This window comes from Stylophora pistillata, chromosome 2 (genome assembly GCF_964205215.1).
Source record: "Stylophora pistillata chromosome 2, jaStyPist1.2, whole genome shotgun sequence".
Lineage (NCBI taxonomy): Eukaryota > Metazoa > Cnidaria > Anthozoa > Scleractinia > Pocilloporidae > Stylophora > Stylophora pistillata.
Genome location: NC_142520.1, coordinates 12303162 through 12324183, shown reverse-complemented (window position 1 = coordinate 12324183; position 21022 = coordinate 12303162). Strand labels below are relative to the sequence as shown.

The 21022-nt window shown below is 39.2% G+C and overlaps 1 protein-coding gene across 1 annotated transcript in view; it reads left to right on the top strand.

Annotated features, from left to right (window-relative positions):
* Positions 1-21022, top strand: part of LOC111346825 (uncharacterized) — a 551029-nt gene that overhangs the window by 395614 nt on the left and 134393 nt on the right. The window contains 1 exon segment of the mRNA XM_088749275.1: positions 19557-19679. Coding sequence (XP_088605401.1) covers positions 19557-19679 — 123 coding nt within the window.

Sequence of the window (21022 nt, the reverse complement as noted above, 5' to 3'; positions counted from 1 at the left end):
TATTCCGGATAGGCAAAAACCGAATCTAATTATTGTTTTATTATACATTGCTTTCATGAAAATAACGCTAAACGCAATATCGCAGCGTACACAGTTTATTTTCGAGCACTTAAAAATGTACAACCGTGTGGTGAACAAATTTTCTTTGTGTCAAATTTTCTTTCCTTTTTGTAGTGTGGCTCCTGAATATTTTCTCTTTAAGGCCGATGATTCGTAGAACAGTTCCTTCGCCACTTTTGTCGATCTTTTAGCATTTTCCGAACCTTTATCTTCAAGTAATTTCTCAATTTCTCGCTGGGTCGATGAAGCGAATCGAGAAGTCATTCTTACTTCACTGTCCGTGAACTTGACATTGCTTCACTGGAAATCATGCATTGCGCTCAACCTGCAGATTATTCACTAATCTGTAGGTACAGATTAGTGAATAATCTTTAGGTTGCACTGTTTCCCAGAATTAACTGTAAGTGTTTAGCCAATGAGAAGACAGATAGTGACTACGATGTATAATAATTCAGATAATTAGTGATTTTGATCACTAATAGCCGTTTTGGCATTTTGTCCACTTTTGGCGGTTTTGGTATTTTGTGCATAAGTTGCCGTTTGGCATTTTGGCCACCAGTGGCCGTTTTTGGCATTTTGTTCACTAGTGGCCGTTCTGGCGTTTTGTCCACTAGTGGCCGTTTTGGTATTTTGTCCCCTACTTGCTATTTTGGCATTTTGTCCACCAGTGGCCGTTTTGGCATTTTGGCCACAAGTGGCTGTTTTGGCATTTTGTCCACTATTGGCCGTTTGGGTACTTTGTACACTAGTGGCCGCTTTGGCATTTTGTCTACTTGTGGCCGTTTTGGTATTTTGTGCACAAGTGGCCATTTTGACATTTTGTCCACTAGTGGCGTTTTTGCATTTTGGCCTCGAGTGGGCGTTTTGGGATTTTGTCCACTACTGGCCGTTTTGGTACTTCGTACACTAGTGACCGTTTTGGCATTTTCTCCGCCAGTGACCGTTTTGGCATGCTGTCCACTAATGGCCGTTCTGGTATTTTCTCCACTAGTGGGCCTTTTGGCATTTTCGCCAGTAGTGGCTGTTTTAGCATTTTTTCTAGTACTGGTCGTTTTGGTATTTTTTTCCACTAGTTGGTCATTTTGGCATTTTGTTCACTAGTGGCGTTTTAGAATTTTGTCCACTAGTGGCTGTTTAGCGTTTTGTCCACTAGTGGCCGTTTTGGCATTTTGCCCACTAGGAACCGCTTTAGCATTTTTTCCACTATTGGCCGTTTTCGCATTTTGCCTACTAGCCAATCAGATTGCGACATTACCTGTAATTATGGTAAAAACAAAAGCTAAAACCAAAAAAATGTTCCACTTTGGAGTTTAGAATGGTGTGGAAGGGGGGAGGAGGAGGACAGGTCTTATGCCAAAGCCTGCCCCAAAGAAACCATTTCTCCACCCATTAACATGGGTGGAGAAAAATGATAAATCGAAAAGCTACAAAAATATCCAAAACTTCTCATTCTTCCTCCCAACTTATTTCCCTCAATATTTACCCTCAAACACCTCGAACCAAACCCTTATTTGATCTGCATTTTGTTCTTAAAAGGTCTTGGTGCAAAAATGCTAAGCATTCTGGGCTATGACTAAAGTACATTTTCGGCTTATGGAGTTGGAGCTAATAGGCAAGCTTATGTCAAGAGTCCGCTGGATCTCAAGAATTAGGTTCGTCCTCTGCAGAATAGAAACATATACGGAATAACAGAGGAGGAGTGGATACGAGCCAGGGACAGTGATTCGACCATACTTGCCACAGAGATTCCGTTCATACCATTTCAAGGATAAAGAGAACAACAAATGGGGCGGTAAGCCATTCACAAGACTATATAATTAGGTTTATCATATATCACATATTACGTATTATGCACATAGCTTTGTGTTGACGGCAGATTGCATTCTATGTTCTCACCGTGATTCCTCTTTCAGTCAGTTCAGCAGGACTGCATTTAAATTGCATCCTAATTGCGTCATGGAATAGTCAGGGTATGGTTAGCTTTCACTATGTTTAACTTAGTTCTTTTCAAATCACTATCATCATTTATATTAGCTCTGTCTTGAAAAAGTATTCTCGCGAGTTATCGCCCTTGCCTTGCCCTTGCCCATGGTAGGAGATGGACTTAAAACATTAAGGTCCAGCCCTTTCCATTAAACATCATTTGTCTGGGAAAAGTAAAACTTGTCAATAAATGATTATGGAATAAGAAAGATGATGAGTTTTGAGCTCCGTGAAGACATAAAGAAAGATGTATTTCGTCTATTCCCTCGAGTGGAGCAAAGAAAAATTGTACAAAACGGCTTCATACACAACGACATCTTTCTCACTTCTTTATTGAGCTAAAAATTAGCCATCTTTCTTATTCTACTTACAAACATGAGGCTATGACATTGCTGCTCGTAGCAGTATGTAGGGCTCGTATCACTTGGAAATGACTAGCCCACCATTGCCCCTATGGCTCAGTGAGGGAGCATTGGAACGCGGAATCCAAAAGATCTTCCTAGGGACTCAGAATTGAATGTTTTCGTTGTCCAGCGCTAGTGACAAGACAGAAAACACCTTTATTATACTTATGAAAATATATCACCGCGCTTAAACTTTGCTATTTCATTTATACCATCATTATCCAGAAGCAGTCAGTCCTTTCATCATTCGTATACTAGTAGTATGCATAGACCTAGCTAAACGGCCTAGCCCACTACGAGTCCGAAGTACTAATCGGAATTAATCAAGTATCTAATCGATCTGCAATCATTAACCACATATTGATATATCATTAAACAAGAAAAGAAAAAAATACAAATGAAATAATAAATCCCTTTTGCAGCAGAAGTAACGTCACAGGAAGTACACTCCAACATTTCGATTCTGACCGGAGAAAGAAGAGTGGCGAACAGTGTTAACTCGCAATGAACGATAGAAGATATACAGTATATATATAGTATATATAGCTCTTTGGCATACAAAGCTTAGCTTTCATGTCCAAATAGAGCACTCTATCTAGGATGAGTCATTGCCGTTGCAATTGCGCATGCTCGCTAGTTTACTCTAGTTTGAGCACTCTGGCATGGCTTAGACGATACCACAAAGGTTGGGTCGTTTGGGGTGACCGTCTCGGTTCTCCCCCATCCTAGCATTAGCACTGCACTGATGAGGCCCAGAAGGCCGAAACAGTACTGTCTGCAGTTAGATATAGCTCTTTGGCATACAAAGCTTAGCTTTCATGTCCAAATAGAGCACTCTATCTAGGATGAGTCATTGCCGTTGCAATTGCGCATGCTCGCTAGTTTACTCTAGTTTGAGCACTCTGGCATGGCTTAGACGATACCACAAAGGTTGGGTCGTTTGGGGTGACCGTCTCGGTTCTCCCCCATCCTAGCATTAGCACTGCACTGATGAGGCCCAGAAGGCCGAAACAGTACTGTCTGCAGTTAGTTATATATATATATATATATATATATATATATATATATATATATATATATAACCAAAATAGCGGAATGAGATCATCATCTACTAAAAAGTGCTCAATAGCAGGGCTAGAGCTATGGATAATTATACCTCAAGAATTAGGTTACTTGAACTTTTACTGCAACTCTGAGTTTCATGCCTCTTGCGAAGCAATCGTCAGGCTTCGCAAGAGGCATGAAACTCAGAGTTGCAGTAAAAGTTCAAGTAACCTAATTCTTGAGGTATAATTATATATATATATCTTATTAACCGAGCGTACTGGATGACGACTACATCTCCAATAGCAAGGGTACACTTCTTGTCACCGTGTTTAAGACGATGGCGCTCACGTGACGACCGCAAGTATTCGGCCGTCCACCAAAGCCACATTGCATCTTTAGTTCTCAACAAGAACTCGGTACGCTTAAGTAAATCTTTGTCATCCAGCTAGTGTGGCTGTAATTCAGGCAGGATATTGGCATTGAGGAAGAGTAACTTGTGTAGTGTCAATGTAAGAGGTAGGACATCTTCCTCTTGGTAGCAAAGCGGAAGATTATTAAGGGTCACTTCGACGTCCAGGATTACTTTGCCTAACTCCTCCCAGCTGAGCTGCCTTGATCAACTGTCTTATGGAACGCTGACTCATTAATCCAATCAGTCGCTCGAATTGTCCGCCCCACCAGGGTGCTCGGCTGAGGTTGAACTGCTAAATGATGGACTGATCACTTAGATACGAGTGGAATCTTTCATCTTTCTGTACTTTCTTTAGCCACTTGGCTGCAGCGACAAACGTCTGGCTGTTGTCCGAATAGCTCTTCGATGGTCGTCCTCCTCTGGCAATTAACCGTTTCAGGCTCTTGATGAACCCTGTAGTCTCCAAACTCGGCAGCACATCCAGAAACACTCCTCGTGTTAGACTGCAGGAGTACAACACCACATAGGCCTTTTTCCCTTCCTTGCGCTTGTCACGGTATTTCACAGGCCCGGAAAAGTCCACGCCTATCACGTTGAAAGGCGTGTTACCTTCCGTTCTTGCTATTGGCAAGGGTGCTGGTGGTGGATTTTGCAAAGGCCACGGCTTGAAAGCGTTTGCAATTTCCCATTGCATTTTTTCGCGATTCTCTTCGTCAATTTCTGAAGACGTGGTATCCAAAACTTCTCTCTCACCCTCGCCATGGTTAGACCAACTCCCCCATGGAGTGTAGTGACGTGAGCCCGTTGCACTATCTTCGCTACTAGTAGAGCTGAGTCAGGCAGGTGTATTGAGTACTCACCCTGGATCCGTCCTCGACATTCCAACATACCTTCACTAAGCTGCAGGCTCAGTTGTTCTTGGTCTTGGTCAAATTTGGCGTGTATCATCCCCTGTAGCTGTGCTCTCTTGACTATAAACATCTGACATGTCTCAACCTCAGCTATAGTGGTCCCTTCGTCTTGCTGGAGAAGCTACGTGAATTATGCAGGAATCGCATGACTAAGGCACCAATCCTCATGGCCTTACGCAGTTCGAACTTCCATAGGACCAAATCCAAGGTATCACGGGTCTCGAATCCAACCGCGAACACTTCTTTCTGGAGCTTTCGTTCTGCCATACTTTCACGGCTTGGTTCTGGCATGATGTCGTCTGGCCACTTAGCAGGTTCTGAGAGCCAAGTAGGTCCATCCCACCACAGGTCTGCGCCTACCACACTGCCACCACCGCTTCCTAGATCGGCGGGATTTTCAGTTGACGGAACATGACGCCACAGCACGTTTGGATGAGACTGGATTCTACTAACACGATTCTGCACAAACTGACGGTACTCCCCTTTATCGGCAATCCAGTGTAGGGCAACAGAACTGTCCAACCAGCAACGGTCTTTAGTCGCAAGAGTTAGTCACTCTAGCGCTTGGCGTACATTGGTGATTAAACTTACGGTCATGTGACCTGACAAGAGCTCCAACCTAGGAATCGTAAGACCTTGTTTCGCTAGACGGGACTTTGCAGTTACTATCCCTTGTGATGTACCTGAGGCTTGCTTGACCACGGTGGAAACTGCTGGACACACCCCACGACCGCTGGCATCACGAAATGCATGGAGTTAAATCTCGTCAATTTCTTTTTGGTAGAGAGGAATACTGCGTCTCACCGACACTGCCTCAAGTAGACTTCTCTCCCCCTTTTTCCATTTCTTCATGGTCTCCTCTGACAAGGGGGCGTCCCAAGCGTTCTTGTCGATATAGGACTCTATACAGAACTTTCCCCTCAAGCATGACAGGTGACACCACTCCAAGTGGGTCGTACACTTTAGCCAGGTTGGTCAGGATAGCACACCTCGTTTGCTCGGCTGGTGTGGCCGGAAACACACATACATAGTATATTCGACCTTGTCCCAACCAACGCCTAGGAGTTTACATTCTCCCTTTGCCGGTATGTTCTCTAACTGCTCCTTGGTGAATGATGGCTCGTAGTCTTCACAGGCTGTCTCAAGCTCTTTTATGTTCGAATGCCACTTGTGCAGTTTAAACTTGGCATCAGCGAAGATCTCGGTAGCTTCTCGTTTTAGCTGTTTCGCCTTTTCGATAGTAGGCCCTCCACAGAACAGGTCGTCCACGTAGAGGCTCTTAAAGATCTCTTTCACAGCATCATGGTATGTGGACAACAGATTCGCTAGATGTTGCTGGATCACTCCATTGAGAAGGAATGGCGAAGGGGCGAGACCAAACACCACTCTAGTGAAACGCAGCGTTTCAACTTGCTTGGCTGTCCAGTCCGCGATTAAGTGAAATCGTAGGGTATCTCTCGGTTTCTCGGATTCGCACTTGCAGGAATGCACGACGACGAACGTCGCCAGCCACTACCTTAGGATGGAATCAGTTTCGAACAACGAAACTCCACAGCTTGTTTTGTAATTGAGGTCCAGCATGGACGCAATCGTTCAACGACGGGGCTTTCTCTTGTGCACGCGCAGACGCGTCGTGCACCACTCGCAGTTTCGTTGTCTCAGCATTTCTTCTCACAACTGCACGATGAAATAGAAAGAACACTCTTCCAGTAACTTCAACTGGTGCTCGCTCCACTATGCCTTCTTCCAGCTGTTCTCTGATCACAGCGTCATACTCATCTAGCAGGTCAGTCTTCCTCAGCTTTCGTGCAAGAGTGTTTAATCTGCGCAAACTTCCTTCCCGGTTGTTTGGTAAAGGAGGGCAGTTTTCCTTCCAAGGTAGCCCAGTTTCGTACCATCCTTCCGGAGAACGAACTAACTGTTCCATGAACTCATCATAAACAGCACTCTGATCTCCGGTTGCAGAGTTCGCCAGTCCTAATACGTCAAGAGCGCACAGGTTCTCATAGTCAGCATTAGAGTTTACAACCGACAGCGCAGGCGATAAGCCACTATCAGCCCCAGGCGACATAACTGTCCATCCAGATCTGGTGGACTCAGCAACAGGATCTCCCCGGCATCCTACTCGCAGCCGCTCCCCAGTGCGTATTTTGGCAAAGTCATTGGCTCCCAACATGATGTGAACGGGTAACATTTGCTTCGTGTCTTCATCATCCATTCGTACTGCCTTGAGGTGTGGATTTGCTTTAATTAAAGGCTTGTAGCTAGGATTCTCCAGGACCAATAACTCTCTCTTGTTTACTTTCGTAATGTCCACGTCGAGCTTAAAATCGCCGGCGACGGAACTTACGACCACATCAAATACTTGCATGGCTTTTGTTGTGATTCCTGTCAGGATGGCGACTTGTCGTAACCCCGTAGACTTAGGGCTTACCTTTATTAACTCAATTACGGTTGATGAAATGTACGAATGGCTTGCCTGTGCTCAAAGATGGCGGCTTCATGTTTAGATTTCCGATGGATCAGCTCTATTTTGCTTGCCAATTGTCGCATGCATTTATCCGCCTCGTCAACCGATTCTTCAAATTCTTCCGCCCATTCTTGAACGGCTTGTTCGTCTTCACCTTCAGCAAACTTCTTCTCCTCTATAGACTCTTTCAGGGTCGTAACTGCGGTCACCACAATCTCAAGAGAAGTTCTGTGTCTCTCCAACGCCGCTCGATTATCCTTTTGAAGGATTTCGTCTGTCTTCTTGACCCAAAACTTTAACGTTTTAATTTTCGCGTTTAACTCTGCCTCTTCCTTTTCCATTCTCGCTCAGCCGCCCCTTCGTGGTCGCCAGTTTCTCGAAAACGCACCAACACTTTTCCTAATTATTCAGCTCCTTTATTCTAAGAATCACTCCGTTTAAACTCCAGGCTTAACAACAGCATCAGCCGACACGAGCGCATGCAGGATCGCTATATTTAACTAAGTAGATACGTGATACCTAGGAGTACAAAGTACATTTTGGGAAATTTAGTAAAGTCATCTCCGGTCATAAACAACAAAGAACAATAACTACTAAATGAAATAAGGCATTGTTCACGGTTCCCGACATTTTTAAGCATTTAAAAACATCTCCTTGTAAGAACAAATACTCCCTTTCCTGCTTTAGTATTCTGGATTCTGCTAAAAACTCAATTGATTTAAAACTCAAAGAAGCTTTTTATATAAATAAGACCAAACCTGAACTTAACAAACAATTACAGCATTATAACCCTTTTCAAGCGTTTTAGTTCACACCTTTGAGATTTGTTGTCACGTTGTAACTAGTACCCGCTTTGGTATTACATCATACTGTTAAAATGTTATTCATCTGCTTGTATGCTATATAACTACTCACGTTCAGTTACTCATTGATTGAAGATGGCATAAGCATGCCGAAACATGTCTCTCAAGAAATTTGTCTATTTCTTACAATATTTATCATACTTGCTACTACTACGACCTTGTGCAATTGTCATTATTATCCTCATCATAATCGTTATCATCTGCATCAGCACTTACTATCACCATCTGTAAGTGTTGCTTCTTTCTTTATTCAAAGATACCTTTGATATAGTTCAGCCGGTTGCTATGGTAAGAATACCTTAGTCTGAGAGCAAGCTTTCTGAACGTCAAAGTAGCCGCTTTCTCCACCACTGAGAAGAGGGTCTGACGCATAGTTTTCTTTGGTTATATAATTCTATTTTAACGCCACAAAAATTATTAAGCACCTTTGAATTGTTATAATTATATATATATATTGGTAGTTTTACTTCGAAAATAAAAGAACTCTCAGTAGCATCACATCTTGAATTAGACTCATGCCGCTTACATAAAGCCTTATTATCGGTTGAATGAATAGTGTTATGGAGAGTGCGTTACGTAATTACTAAAAGTAGAACTGAAGAACTTTTTAGAACTCTTAGTCAGCATATTTTGTTATGATGTAAAAGTAATGTTACGAAAAATAAAAGTATTACAAATCCCAAGAACATTCTAGAACAGTTTGTGAAAGATATATAAGAAGTCGCGAGCAGCTTAAGTTAGGCCTTTTTCAGTGAGTTACTGTTGCGAAGAGCCCAGGGGAGCTAGTGTTGTTACTGGAATCGTCAGCCGGGTGGAAAGCTACGTTGAGAGAAGTTTAAGTGGACATCAGTGCGTTACAAGGATCTCTGAAGAGAACTGTGAGTTGTGCAGTAGTGTATGGACTGAGATTATAGTTTATAAGAGGGCTCTGGGATAAGACGTTAGTTATTGTATTAGTATTGGTATCGCTGCGTAGTAAGATTATTACGTCAGTTAATAAAGTAGTTGAGTTGGCACGAGTTGTATCTTTCAGGTGGTTCAGAAAATACCGTAACGATACACCGAGTGCAAATATGGCGTACAATTTGAGTTGCCATTGTTCTGGACTCTCTAGCCTCTCACACATGTAATAATCCTTTCGTGTTTTCTCGTGAAGACGAGGCTAGCGAGTCGAGAACAATGGCAATTCAAATAGGACGCCATATTTGCATTCGGTGTACATGTATAGTCCGTCTATTTTTGAGGCTACTTATGTACTTTGCGTACTTATCACATCGACAGTGGTTCAGCGTGGTCTGTTCTCTTATCGACAACGATATTTATCACCACAGTATCGATTATTTACAACAACATTATCGACGTCAACTAAAACAATTTTTTTAGTGCGTGACACGTTGCGTAACACGTTACGTAAAATGTTGCGTGAAACATTGACGCGAACAGCTTTGTCTGTTCTAGAAACCGGCAAATTGGCCAATTAGATTGTGACATTACTGCCAATTGTGGTAAAATATATAAGTTATGGTAAATTAATCCATAAGTTCAACGAATAATTCTGAGTTGTCCCATAATTAAAAGTTTGCATATATCGACAAAGTTGAAATGGTAAATTGGCTACCGTAACGATTACAAAAGCTGACGTTTCAAGCGTTAGCCCTTCGTCGGAGCGACGAAGGGCTAACGCTCGAGACGTCAGCTTTTGTAATCGTTACGGTGGCTAATTTACCATTTCAACTTTGTTGATATATCCAAATTATCTCGTTACTCCCACCGACGCAGCCCCAAACAGTTTCTTTCGAAACTTCAGCCTTTATCCATAATTAAAAGGATTGGCATCGTTCTAAAATCGAGTTTATGTTCCATTTTATAAAAAGATGCACCGCCATTTTTCTCGGTTATGCCGATGCCATAATCAGATCCTCCACAGCTGGCTCCTCCTCCAATCATCATGACTGATCCATTACTTTCCCAGTCACACCAAGAGCTAATTTTGTTGGAATTCTGATTGTCGGAAAGTTTAATTAAGACACTTTAAAACGTAATTCTTTTCCTCCACATATTATTGACAGAACTTTCAAGCGGTATCTTGACGGGTCCTCCTCTCAAAATAGCAAGAACATTGATGACAATAATACACGTTACTTCAAACTCCCCTTAGTCGGCTATTATTCTAAAATAGCGAACCTGAAAGGCCCATTTTCAACCGAGATGCCTCGCGCGCCCAGATCATTTTTCATGTATAAAAAATACGCTCTTTTCCTCGAGGTTGCGGAATCGCTTTGATATCTTCTTCCATCTTACTAATTAGGGCTTTCAAAGTTCCATCTTGAATCATGTGCAAACAACAAACTATCGTAGTATCCATATTAGTAAATAGTTTTTAATTCGTACATGTATGGCGGTGAAAAACGTCATTTGAAAAGTTGATGCCGCCGAAGAAGCGGTTTAGAGGAAGGCCGGGTCTGCCCGGCTCGGGAAAGGTTGTTCGACTTCGAGAGTCTGTGTATGATTTATGGAGGGCAAGGAAAATAACAATGGGTTTCGGTAACACTACAGACAGTGCTTTTGCAGAAATGTTATTGCATTGTTCCTACGATGGAACTAGACACTTCAGGGAGATTTTTCGAGGTAAGAATAATTATTTGAATGATTTTTACTTGAGATCCTGAGATATGTATGTAAGCGATCTCATTTGTACAAATCATTATTCTATAATTGAAATACGTAAAGTAAATCAGTTTTGGCCAATATTGGTTATTTGTTCATATTTTATTTTGTGTTGAAGCCGAACAATTTCCTTTAATATCAAGTAAGCTTTGTGCAAGTTTTATACACAGACTCGCTTTATGATTTTTCAGTCTCAAATATTTAGCTGCAAGTTTGTTTACTGTTCTTCATCAAATCTTTGTTTTTCGTTTTAATAGTGTTTGTGAATGACTATCAGAGTTCGCCATTTAACAATAGCGCGATTCCAAAACAAAAACAAACGACTGCAAAGGATCTCAGATGAAAATGGGCCTTTAAACTCCGACAACTCACTAAGCGCTTTTGCAAATCGGACCTTAATATCAAACTAGTTTTCACTTCTTTTAAAATGAAAAACATGTTCAGTGTTAAAGATCGTACTCCTGATGCTGTAAAATCCATGGTAGTTTACCAATTTTCTTCTGCGGGCTGTAATTCTCGTTATATTGGCGAAACTAGTCGTCACCTCTCTACTAGGATAAAGGAGCACACGGAAAGCGATAAAAACTCGCATACTTTTAAGCATTTCAACACATCTCCTTCTTGTAAGAACAAAAATACTCCCTTTCTTGCTTTAGTATTCTGGATTCTGCTAACAACTCAATTGATTTAAAACTCAAAGAAGCTTTTTATATAAATAAGACCAAACCTGAACTTAACAAACAATTACAGCATTATAACACTTTTCAAGCGTTTTACTTCACACCTTTGAGGTTTGTTGTCACGCTTTAACTAGTACCCGCTTTGGTATTACATGATACTGTAAATATTTTATTCATCTACTTGTATGCTATAAAATTACTCACGTTCAGTTACTCATTGATTGAAGATGGCATAAGTATGCCGAATAATGTCTCTAAAAAATGTTGTCTATTTCTTACAATAATGACAATAATGTAAGCGAGTTTCACGGAACATTTCACATTCAGAATTTGTGTAAGAAAAGTTAGAGCTTCATGCAATAGTGTTAAATTCGGCCCACCCAACTATTTCCTTTTTTTTTGTGAAAAATTGCAAGTCGTGAACGAACTTCGATGGTGAATGAACTTTGATGGCTTGACATTTTTGACAGCTTTAGTTTTGTTCAACCAATCAGATTACTTGAGCCACTCTAGTAGGGATTCTGATTGGCTTATTGTAGCCTGCTTTATGAGAGTATACAACATGTTGACGACACTGTTGTTCGCACTGGAAATAGAGCTTGTTTTGAAAATTGAAAGTAATGCGTGGGGAATTTAACGGATTCTTCATTTTAAAACAAATAGAAGAGCCATGGCTGTACTCTGTTCTATTGTTAGGCACTCGGGAAGCGGCTTGAGCACTCACGAAGTGGACAGAAATGCTAGACTACATCTCGTGTTTCCCCTTACACTTCTTTCGTGCTCTATCCGCTTCCTCTGTGCCTTGGAACAGAACAGAGCACAAAGGAGGCTTGTCTATTTGTTGATTAAAATGTTTATTCACACCTGTCATATAAACAGACTTTCTTTCGCACGTTCAAATTTATAGCATTTTTCATTCCTTTTAATTTCTTATTTTTTGGTGATAAAAATATATATGGGAAAAGTTCCAAGAAGAAAACTTTTGGCAAATCGTTTCACGTCGTGTGACGTGTCAAGACTCCTTCTTTATTGACTGTATAATCATTTTGAAATGACAGTCTTCACTCTCACTTACCCAATTGAATGGAAAACACCAAATCCAGTGGTTATTTGATTTCTTTTTATTCAAAGAGTTAATGAAACTGTGGAATTGTTTTGATATCAACATAGTCCAGAATACAAAAGGCTTAGATTTGTCAAAATTGGCTCGCAGGGTTAGGAATTTACGTTCCCCAAGGGAAGTCCATGAGTGATACTACTAAAAATCATCACAACAATTAGTATCTCTAGATTTTTCTTCTCTTCCTTTATTTCTGTTTTATTTTTCATCGTTCGTTCGTTCGATTCGTTTTGATCAATGTTTCAGGGAGATTTTTCTTTTTCAATTCCACATAACTAGAGGCCTGGTTGTGAGCATTTTTTATGCACAAGTGATGTTTGAATAAAATAGTGAAGAGGAACAGTTAAGAAACTTATTGTCTTGCCAAATTTTGATTAATAATGAATGACGATAACTGTAAAACTTCGCAGTTTTGGCTCTACAAGAACCTAAAAGCGCTAGAGAAGGGAAATTGACGGTTCCTGCTTTTGTTTCACTTTACTAAAAATATTTTTAAAAAGTAAACTGCCGTGATAGTGGGTTACAAACTTCCTTTTTTGACATATTACATGAAGATGGCCTGCCTGATGCTCTCTTTCATATTTCTTCTTTTTTTGTCTGGAGGCTGGTTCTACTGGTTAGCAGTTGCAAACCATGGTAAGTTAACTTTGACATTCTTTTTTGTGGGTCGGATGAAAATGTAGACTATGGCAACTCCTAAAGTAATAAAAGACTAGAGTTCAAGAAAAGCAAGGGCCCGAAACTTGAGTGCAAAGAAATTTGCTATTTTATCAATAATGATAACTAATTGAAAATGATGAAGAAGGAAACTACGATTTTACAAAGCACTAACAAATTTAGAAACTTTCTATATAAATGAGTTGCAACAAAATCGATTGTGTGCGGGAACTTCATTCGGGGTATTTTGGTTTGAACTCAGTTTCGGCAACGTTTTCTAAGTTTTAAATTTTTACAAAATTTATTCAGATCAAGATCATCATTAAAAAATCATAAATATGTAATAAAAGCTATTGTTCGGTAGGGAAAAAAATATTTTTGCTGTTTGTTGTTAACCAGCAAATTGAGTTTGCAGAGAAACACTATTACATGAAGCTTTTGTCTTAATTCGGATGGCAATGAATAAGAGACACTCAGACCTCTGTAACTTAGGGAGAAAAAACCAAATGGGAGAATTTAGTTTAGTCTCTAAAGCCATTAGACTCGTAAAAATACTCATTACGTTAGCTATAGCAAACGCAGTGAGTATGAAAACTCTGAGAAGCACTTCATATCGTCGCAGTGTTTAACTACAGTGGTTCAAGATTGTTTGACTTTAGTTCTGTCTCCATGTATTAAAATAACCGAGTATTCATTCAAATCATTTTATAACGGAAGAAACAAATGTATCTCTAAAAAAGCGGAACATAAGGAAAAAAGTCTCCATTATTATTACATGGAAACATTTTCATTTACGCTGAGTCTTCAACTTTCAAGAGAACGAAGTCATCATCAAGCGGGTATGAGAATTCTTTATTTCCGTTACCGTATAATTTTTACATGGAAACACCTTCATTTACACAGTTGAGCCTTCACCTTTTAAGAGAGCGAAGTCATCATTAAGCGGGTTTGAGAATTCTTTATTTTCGTCACCCTACACCTAAGCAATATCTTTGCTTGCTAAAACTCCAGTAAGCTGTTTTAAATAGACTACTTTGAAAAATTTGAAAATGTTAAAAATGGATTTAGTCCACAGCGAAAAATTGCATGTAGCAAACAAAAACTTCATCAATTGTATTGTAGAGACGTGTGTCTCAGTATTTTGTCTCCTGGATGGTATTGCGAAAACTTAGACGCACTTTATTGACATGCTATTACTACTTAGCGTGGATAAGGAAACAAAAGAACTCCTGCAGCGTTTAGAAACAAAGAATTGCCTAACTAAGTCAGCATACAATGTCTCTTTTGAAAATAATTAACCAGATCTAGAAAGCCAAGAACACAAGATGTGCGGAATTTAAATAGAGACCTTCTGAAGAAAGAAAAAGAAAAAAGTCGTCGACACCAGGTTACAATTAATTTCAACAAAACATAGTTTCTCTCTTGCTACGAAAACACTTTCAGTGGCAGGAATTTTACGTCAATATTTCATGTAAGTCCACGCGATTCCATCACAAGAATTGCAAGAATCTCATCAAGTTAATTTTTTTTGCAGAGACTCTTATGTTTTTCATAGAGAAAAAACCCAACCCATAACATTTCCTCGTAATGTCGATGGAAAAACATTGATTATTTAGGATTTTCGATTAGTTTTAAGCAGAGACCTGGTCATGTTTTTCGATCCTAAAAAACTAAAAGTAGGTTAAACATCCTAATGTCGCTTTCGTCCTTAATTTTTATCATCTTAATCATCTTGTACTCTTAGAACATTAAGAAAACTAATAAAAAACTAATTTTTCATCCTCTTTACGATGGCCTCTCTTGAAGCAGAGGGACCTTTCTTACATGAAATCTAAGCAATAGCTTGCGAATAGGACATTTCAAACATTTCTTGAGCTGTGTTAGCCTGTGAAGGAAATTAAGTAGGGAAACAAAGTTTTTATAGTCGATGTGAATTAATCCTTTATCATTCGCTATATGTTTTTATATAAGAAATAAGTTTTGAACAATGGTTCATTAATAATTTACTCAATGCGAGTGCCACAGAAGCAGTTTTGTTTAGTAAGCTGAAAAGTGAGAGATGAATGATCCATGAGAATAAAATTAGCAAATCGACAGTGGTTTAGCGTGGTCTCTACGACGACGATATTCGTCATCACAAAATGTTGTGGATTCTTTCGATGCGTGACACTTTGCGTAACACGTTGACGCGAGCAGCGCTGTCTGAACTCTTATCAACAACTGCAAAGTGGCCAATCAGATTGCGAAATTACTGCCAGTTGTGGTAAAATTCAGTATCTAATATACCTATGAACTTATCTTACTCTCTCAGGGTAAACCTCTTTTGACTCTAGTATGTTTGAAGTTGGAAAAGTTGTTATTATTATTAACAAAATGTGAATTGATACTGCTTGTTTTTTTTTCATCTTTCAAGCTTCTCCTAAGCACTTTAGCTCAAGTCGGTAAATTGACGAGAGCCATATTTTTCACAGGGAGTTTTATTCAGCAAATAAAAGCTGTTTTCTCTCGCTGTTTGAACTTGGTTTGAAAGAAAAAAATGCAAAGAAAGGTTCAAATGGGGAAAGAATGCCTTTCATGTATGTATCATCTGTTCAAGTCTAGTTGGGGAGGATTACGATAAACGAGGTATGAGCTCATAAGTAGCGCAAAAGGAGATGATTTTCTAAAACTCCATCTATCTTGACATTATTATTTACATTTATTGTTTTGGTTTTCAACTTGGGATAAAGCTTCAGAGATCGTCAAAATAAGCACATTTAGAGGCATAACATTATATATTATTCGCTATGCTTGATTGCAAAAATTCAAATTTTGACAATTTGATAACTAATTAAAGTACACGGGGAAATATTTACAGAAAGGAAGAGACCACTTCGGGGGACTAACATATTTTTAAAGCATTGTGATGAATGGAAATATACTAATAATAAAAATTCTTAATTTAAATGCAAAAAGCTCGCTCAGCTTAGCTTGTGGAAAGCTTTCTTTTTCCACATTTTTTTTCTGTATCCTACCACTCAAATCCGTTTTTGTTCGAAACATTCTACTTATAAATTTTTTGGTGAAAACAATAGCAATGATAAAAGTTTTAAATCAGAAAAAAAAGTTTGTTTATCTTAGGTTCTGCAGTCTTCTTTATTATTTTTTTCTGAGCCACATCAACTGGGATTCGTTTTTCTCCGAAAGTATTTTACATTTTGAAACTTTTAATCCACCGAAAAACGCATGAAAATGCAAACGAAATAAAACATTAGAACCAATTTTTTTTTTTTTACCTAAAAAAATATAACCTCCGGTGCTTATATGGCGGAATTGTCAGTATTTTATTTTGCTGGTGTTAAAGGAAAAAGAATATCGCAGAAGGGTTATGAAATAAATAGCCTGGCTAACAAGCGGTTCAATATATGTCGACCGAACACTAACCATGGGAAGACGATGCGATGAACAATCCAATTTTTGGGCAGGTGGATCTCAAAATCCGAATGGAAAGAGGTTTTAGCCCGTGAATTGGTGTCCGTGAAAATCGTCAAATCCCTAAGAACTCACGGTTTTCTCAAAATAATGGTTCTATTCAAGTTACTCAATTATATTCTATTCTGTTCGTGTGTTTTATGAGATTTTCTTCGCCAGCCTACGTGAAACGTTTTGCACGCCTAACAAAGCTATCCTCTAATGTCTGATTGATAGATAGCTGTCGGCGTCTCAAGTTCTTGCGACAGAAAGATGGATATGCATTGGTGGACCACGTCTCTAAAAACATTTCATTACCAGTCGGAATGCATCTATATAGTCACTGCAGAAATTGGTGTACTATGGAAGACAGATGTAAATCGATCAATATGGGACCCTCAGGAGAAAAAGACAAAGTTTTATGTCAATTGAGTGACTCGGACCACTTACAACACCCAAATGATCTGAAATCGATGGCAGGCTTTATGTATAGGGGTACGGAGGTAAGAGTTTTATTTATACTTAGTTTTTTGTTTTTGAGTTTGCTGCTTTTCGTAAGCCTTGTGTACCGTTTGATAAAGTTTCCTCGCTCCTCTGCGAGTCCTCGGCAACTCAGATGAGGCAAATTTCATTTCAAAACCTCTCAAAATGAGTCTGAAAACACCTGAATCGGTTAAAAAGGAAAAACGATAAATTAATTGAAAAAATAAAGTTCTTATATGAAGCGCGTTCTGATTGGCTGAGACAGCATGTTTTTTCACTGTATCAAGAATGGAGAACGACTCATTTCTCCCTCCTCACTTCTTTTGTTCTTTAGCTACTTACTCCGTACTTTGCAACACAACAGAGAAAAGTCGAGGCTTCTTTATTTGTTACACAAAAAATGAAAAACTGTAAGTATGCCCCGTAGAAGTGAAAACTATATATCGCTCGCAAAAAAATAAAGCTTAGTATCCTTTCCCATCAGAACAAGTGTTGTTTCAACATGTGCTACAACAATGCAACTTGCCTGGTTGGATTTACGAACAAGGGATACAAGTGTTTGTGTCCACTTGGTTACACGGGAGAACACTGTGAAAAAGGCAAGAGTTATTTTGCACGTGCGCTCTAATAATCATGTTAGCTACTACAATTATCCGTCTCTTTTGCATTTATGTTACCATGGTCTCGTATGCCTCGACATGTCTTCCGATGACTCACGAGTCATTTATTATCCAACTGTGCTTCTTAGAGTAGAAATAAGGCCCATGACGAGTAGAAATATCTTGTGGTATTTGTACTTCACACAACCGCTTAGACAGGTTTTCTCACATCGCGCAAGTGACGAATTGGACTGAAGTTACAAACAAAACTGGCGGAAAATTTAAATTTTTTTTTTTTTCTGACGACGAAGAGTCGGAATGGCTGGCGAATATTGATCCAAATTTATTAGATAAAGCGAAGGAAGAAAAACAGTTAGACGACATTGAAATTTCATCATTTATTAAAGAAAATACAAACAGCAACAATACAACGCGCTGATTCCGCACCGCTTTGCACTCCCCGTAAATAGATATCCGCGAAATTCGCCCGCACTGGAAACACAGTTTGATGCGTTGGATAATAAATCTCTTATTAAACATTTTGCTGCGTAATATCTCTGAGTATTTTTACTTGTTGTTTGTATTTTGGCGCCCTACGAGATCGTCAAAATACGGCTTAACTCGTAAAAATACTCAGCAATACTACACAATAAAACGTCTATTAAGATAAATGTAACACACTTTGCATCCGTTCCCCCTGAAAACCATGTGATCCTTTTAACCCCCCCCCCCTCCCGCCAGATAGAAAATGACTGGTCCCCAAACATTATTCTACGTGCTGCCGAATGTCACAGGTCATCCAACCAGCAGATACCTGTTAAGGGAAAGAATCATTCGTCCATTTAGAGTTTACCCAGCATTGAAAACAAGAGACTCATAATTCTTTTTTTTGTTTGTATTTGCCTAAACATGACGAGAGCCTCTCTTTTGCTCTCAAAACATCTTGCGTGTATCCATATTGCGATAATTCGCAATAACACAGACAAATCCTACTCATGCAAATGCAAAACCAAATTCAGCTGCAGTAAATATGAAAATGTTCCGCCTTTTCATTGGAGAAAGTCCATCCATTATTGAGTTATTTTAAAATAATTAACCAATGAATAACTCGATGCAAGCGTTAAGAGTGCTATGTCGCTCGTACCAATCAGATTGCTGCTTTTTTCATGCATCACAAACCAGTCATATTGCTGCACTATGGTAGGTATCACCTACCAATCTGATTGCCTCATTTTTCATTTATCACAAACCAATCAGATTGCCACTTTAGGTATTTATCACATTCCAATTAAATCATAGCATTAGGGCATTCTTCCACCAATCAGATTGCTGTTTCTAATGCCAATCATTAGGGTTCCATTAGACGTTGTAATGGAATCAGTCCAACACTGACACACGCCAAGAATAACATTTTTACTCGTTGTATGCATTTTAACTAGCCCGAAGGGCTCGTCATAATACGGCACAACTCGTAAAAATACGAAGCGATACTACACAACCAAAAGTTTATCAAGATATATGTATCACTCTTTGTATCTATTTCCCCTGAGAACCATGAGATCCTCCCAAACTCCTCTTCCCCTATTCGATAGAAAATGACTGTTCCCCAGACATCATTCCACGCGTTGCACTTTCAGTGAGCTTTTAGTCCTGTCGAGTATCACGGGTCATCCAATCAGAACATGCATGCAAAAGCTTATACCAATTTTTTTTTAATTGCATTATTAACGGAAAGGATTTGTTTCTACAGATGTAGACGAGTGTACCACCGATGCGCACAACTGTGATACCAATGCTGAGTGCAACAATACCGAAGGTTCCTTTAACTGCACCTGCAAGGCTGGGTTTAATGGCGATGGCAAAAAATGCACAGGTAACGACGAAGTCTGTCCACTTAAATTGTTCCAAGCATCAAAATCAGTTTGTTAATTTTGCCTAAATTTGACGAGCGTATAGGAACATCAACGATTTTCATAAGAAAGCTGTGTATAGTAATGTAGAGGGATCAGTCAGCTGCTAATGTGTCATTAATCATGCTTTGCATCGATTGCAGTGTTCATTTCATTACGCGTTTCATGTCTAGAGTACTACTTCCTGTCGTCAAACGATTTACGAGTCGTGGAAGACAAATTGTGTTGGCTTAGTTTTGGCTACATTATACTATTTGTGTTTGGAGTTTAGTCAAGTTTACAATGTTTTTAAGCACAGTTCTATTTTCATTCTGCAATCATTGTAAGCATCACGTCACGCACGTCTCGCGTTCTCTTTTGCCTTAGAAGACTTGTGTCCTTTCTTGATGATGTATCTGTTAATTTGATTTCAGACTGTTTATTTTTGGATTGGTTGTTTATGTGGATTAAATGATAAAAATTATTTGACGCGGGCGCTTTCAGTGATATTTTGAGTATTGTAAAAAGTCGCCTCTCACAGGTTAAACGATCAGACTAACTCTTGAATATGCTTTTATCATTTGTTATAATTTTTTTTCAACGGAAAGCATTTGTTTCTTCAGATGTAAACGAATGTGTCACTGATACCCACAACTGTGGTGTCCATGCTCACTGTAATAATACCGAAGGTTCCTTCAACTGCAGCTGCAAAGAAGGGTTTAATGGCGATGGCAAGAACTGTACAGGTAACTATGACATTTAACCATCTTCAAAAACCATCATCATTCGAATTTGTTTAATTTAGAGTTTATTTGCATTTACACACAACCCCACAAGCTGTTCAGCTTTAAACGTTATCGTGTCTAAATAAAGGTGTTATTATTATTATTATTATTATTATTATTACCATCAAAAGTTAATCGAAAACAATAGATTCATAAACCTTGTTTGTTTGTATTTACCTTAACATGACGATAACTTCTCGAGTGCTCTCCAAACATCTTGCGTGTATCAATATCATCCAAATGCGGAACAATGCAACTCGTAAAAATACTCAGCGATTCTACACAACAAGACCTTTATTAAGATAAATGTATCACACTTTGTATCCGTTCCCCCTGAAAACCATGTGATCGTCCTCTATAGAAAATGACTGGTCCTCAAACATCATTCTGCGCGGCGCTCTTTCAGGGAACTTTCAGTGTTGTCGAGTATCTCAGGTCATCCAATCAGAACATACCTGCAAAAGCCTGTATCCAATTTTTAGTTGTTAAAAAAAAACAAACTCTATTTTAGCGTATAGAGGGGTGTGTTTTTTGCATATCTC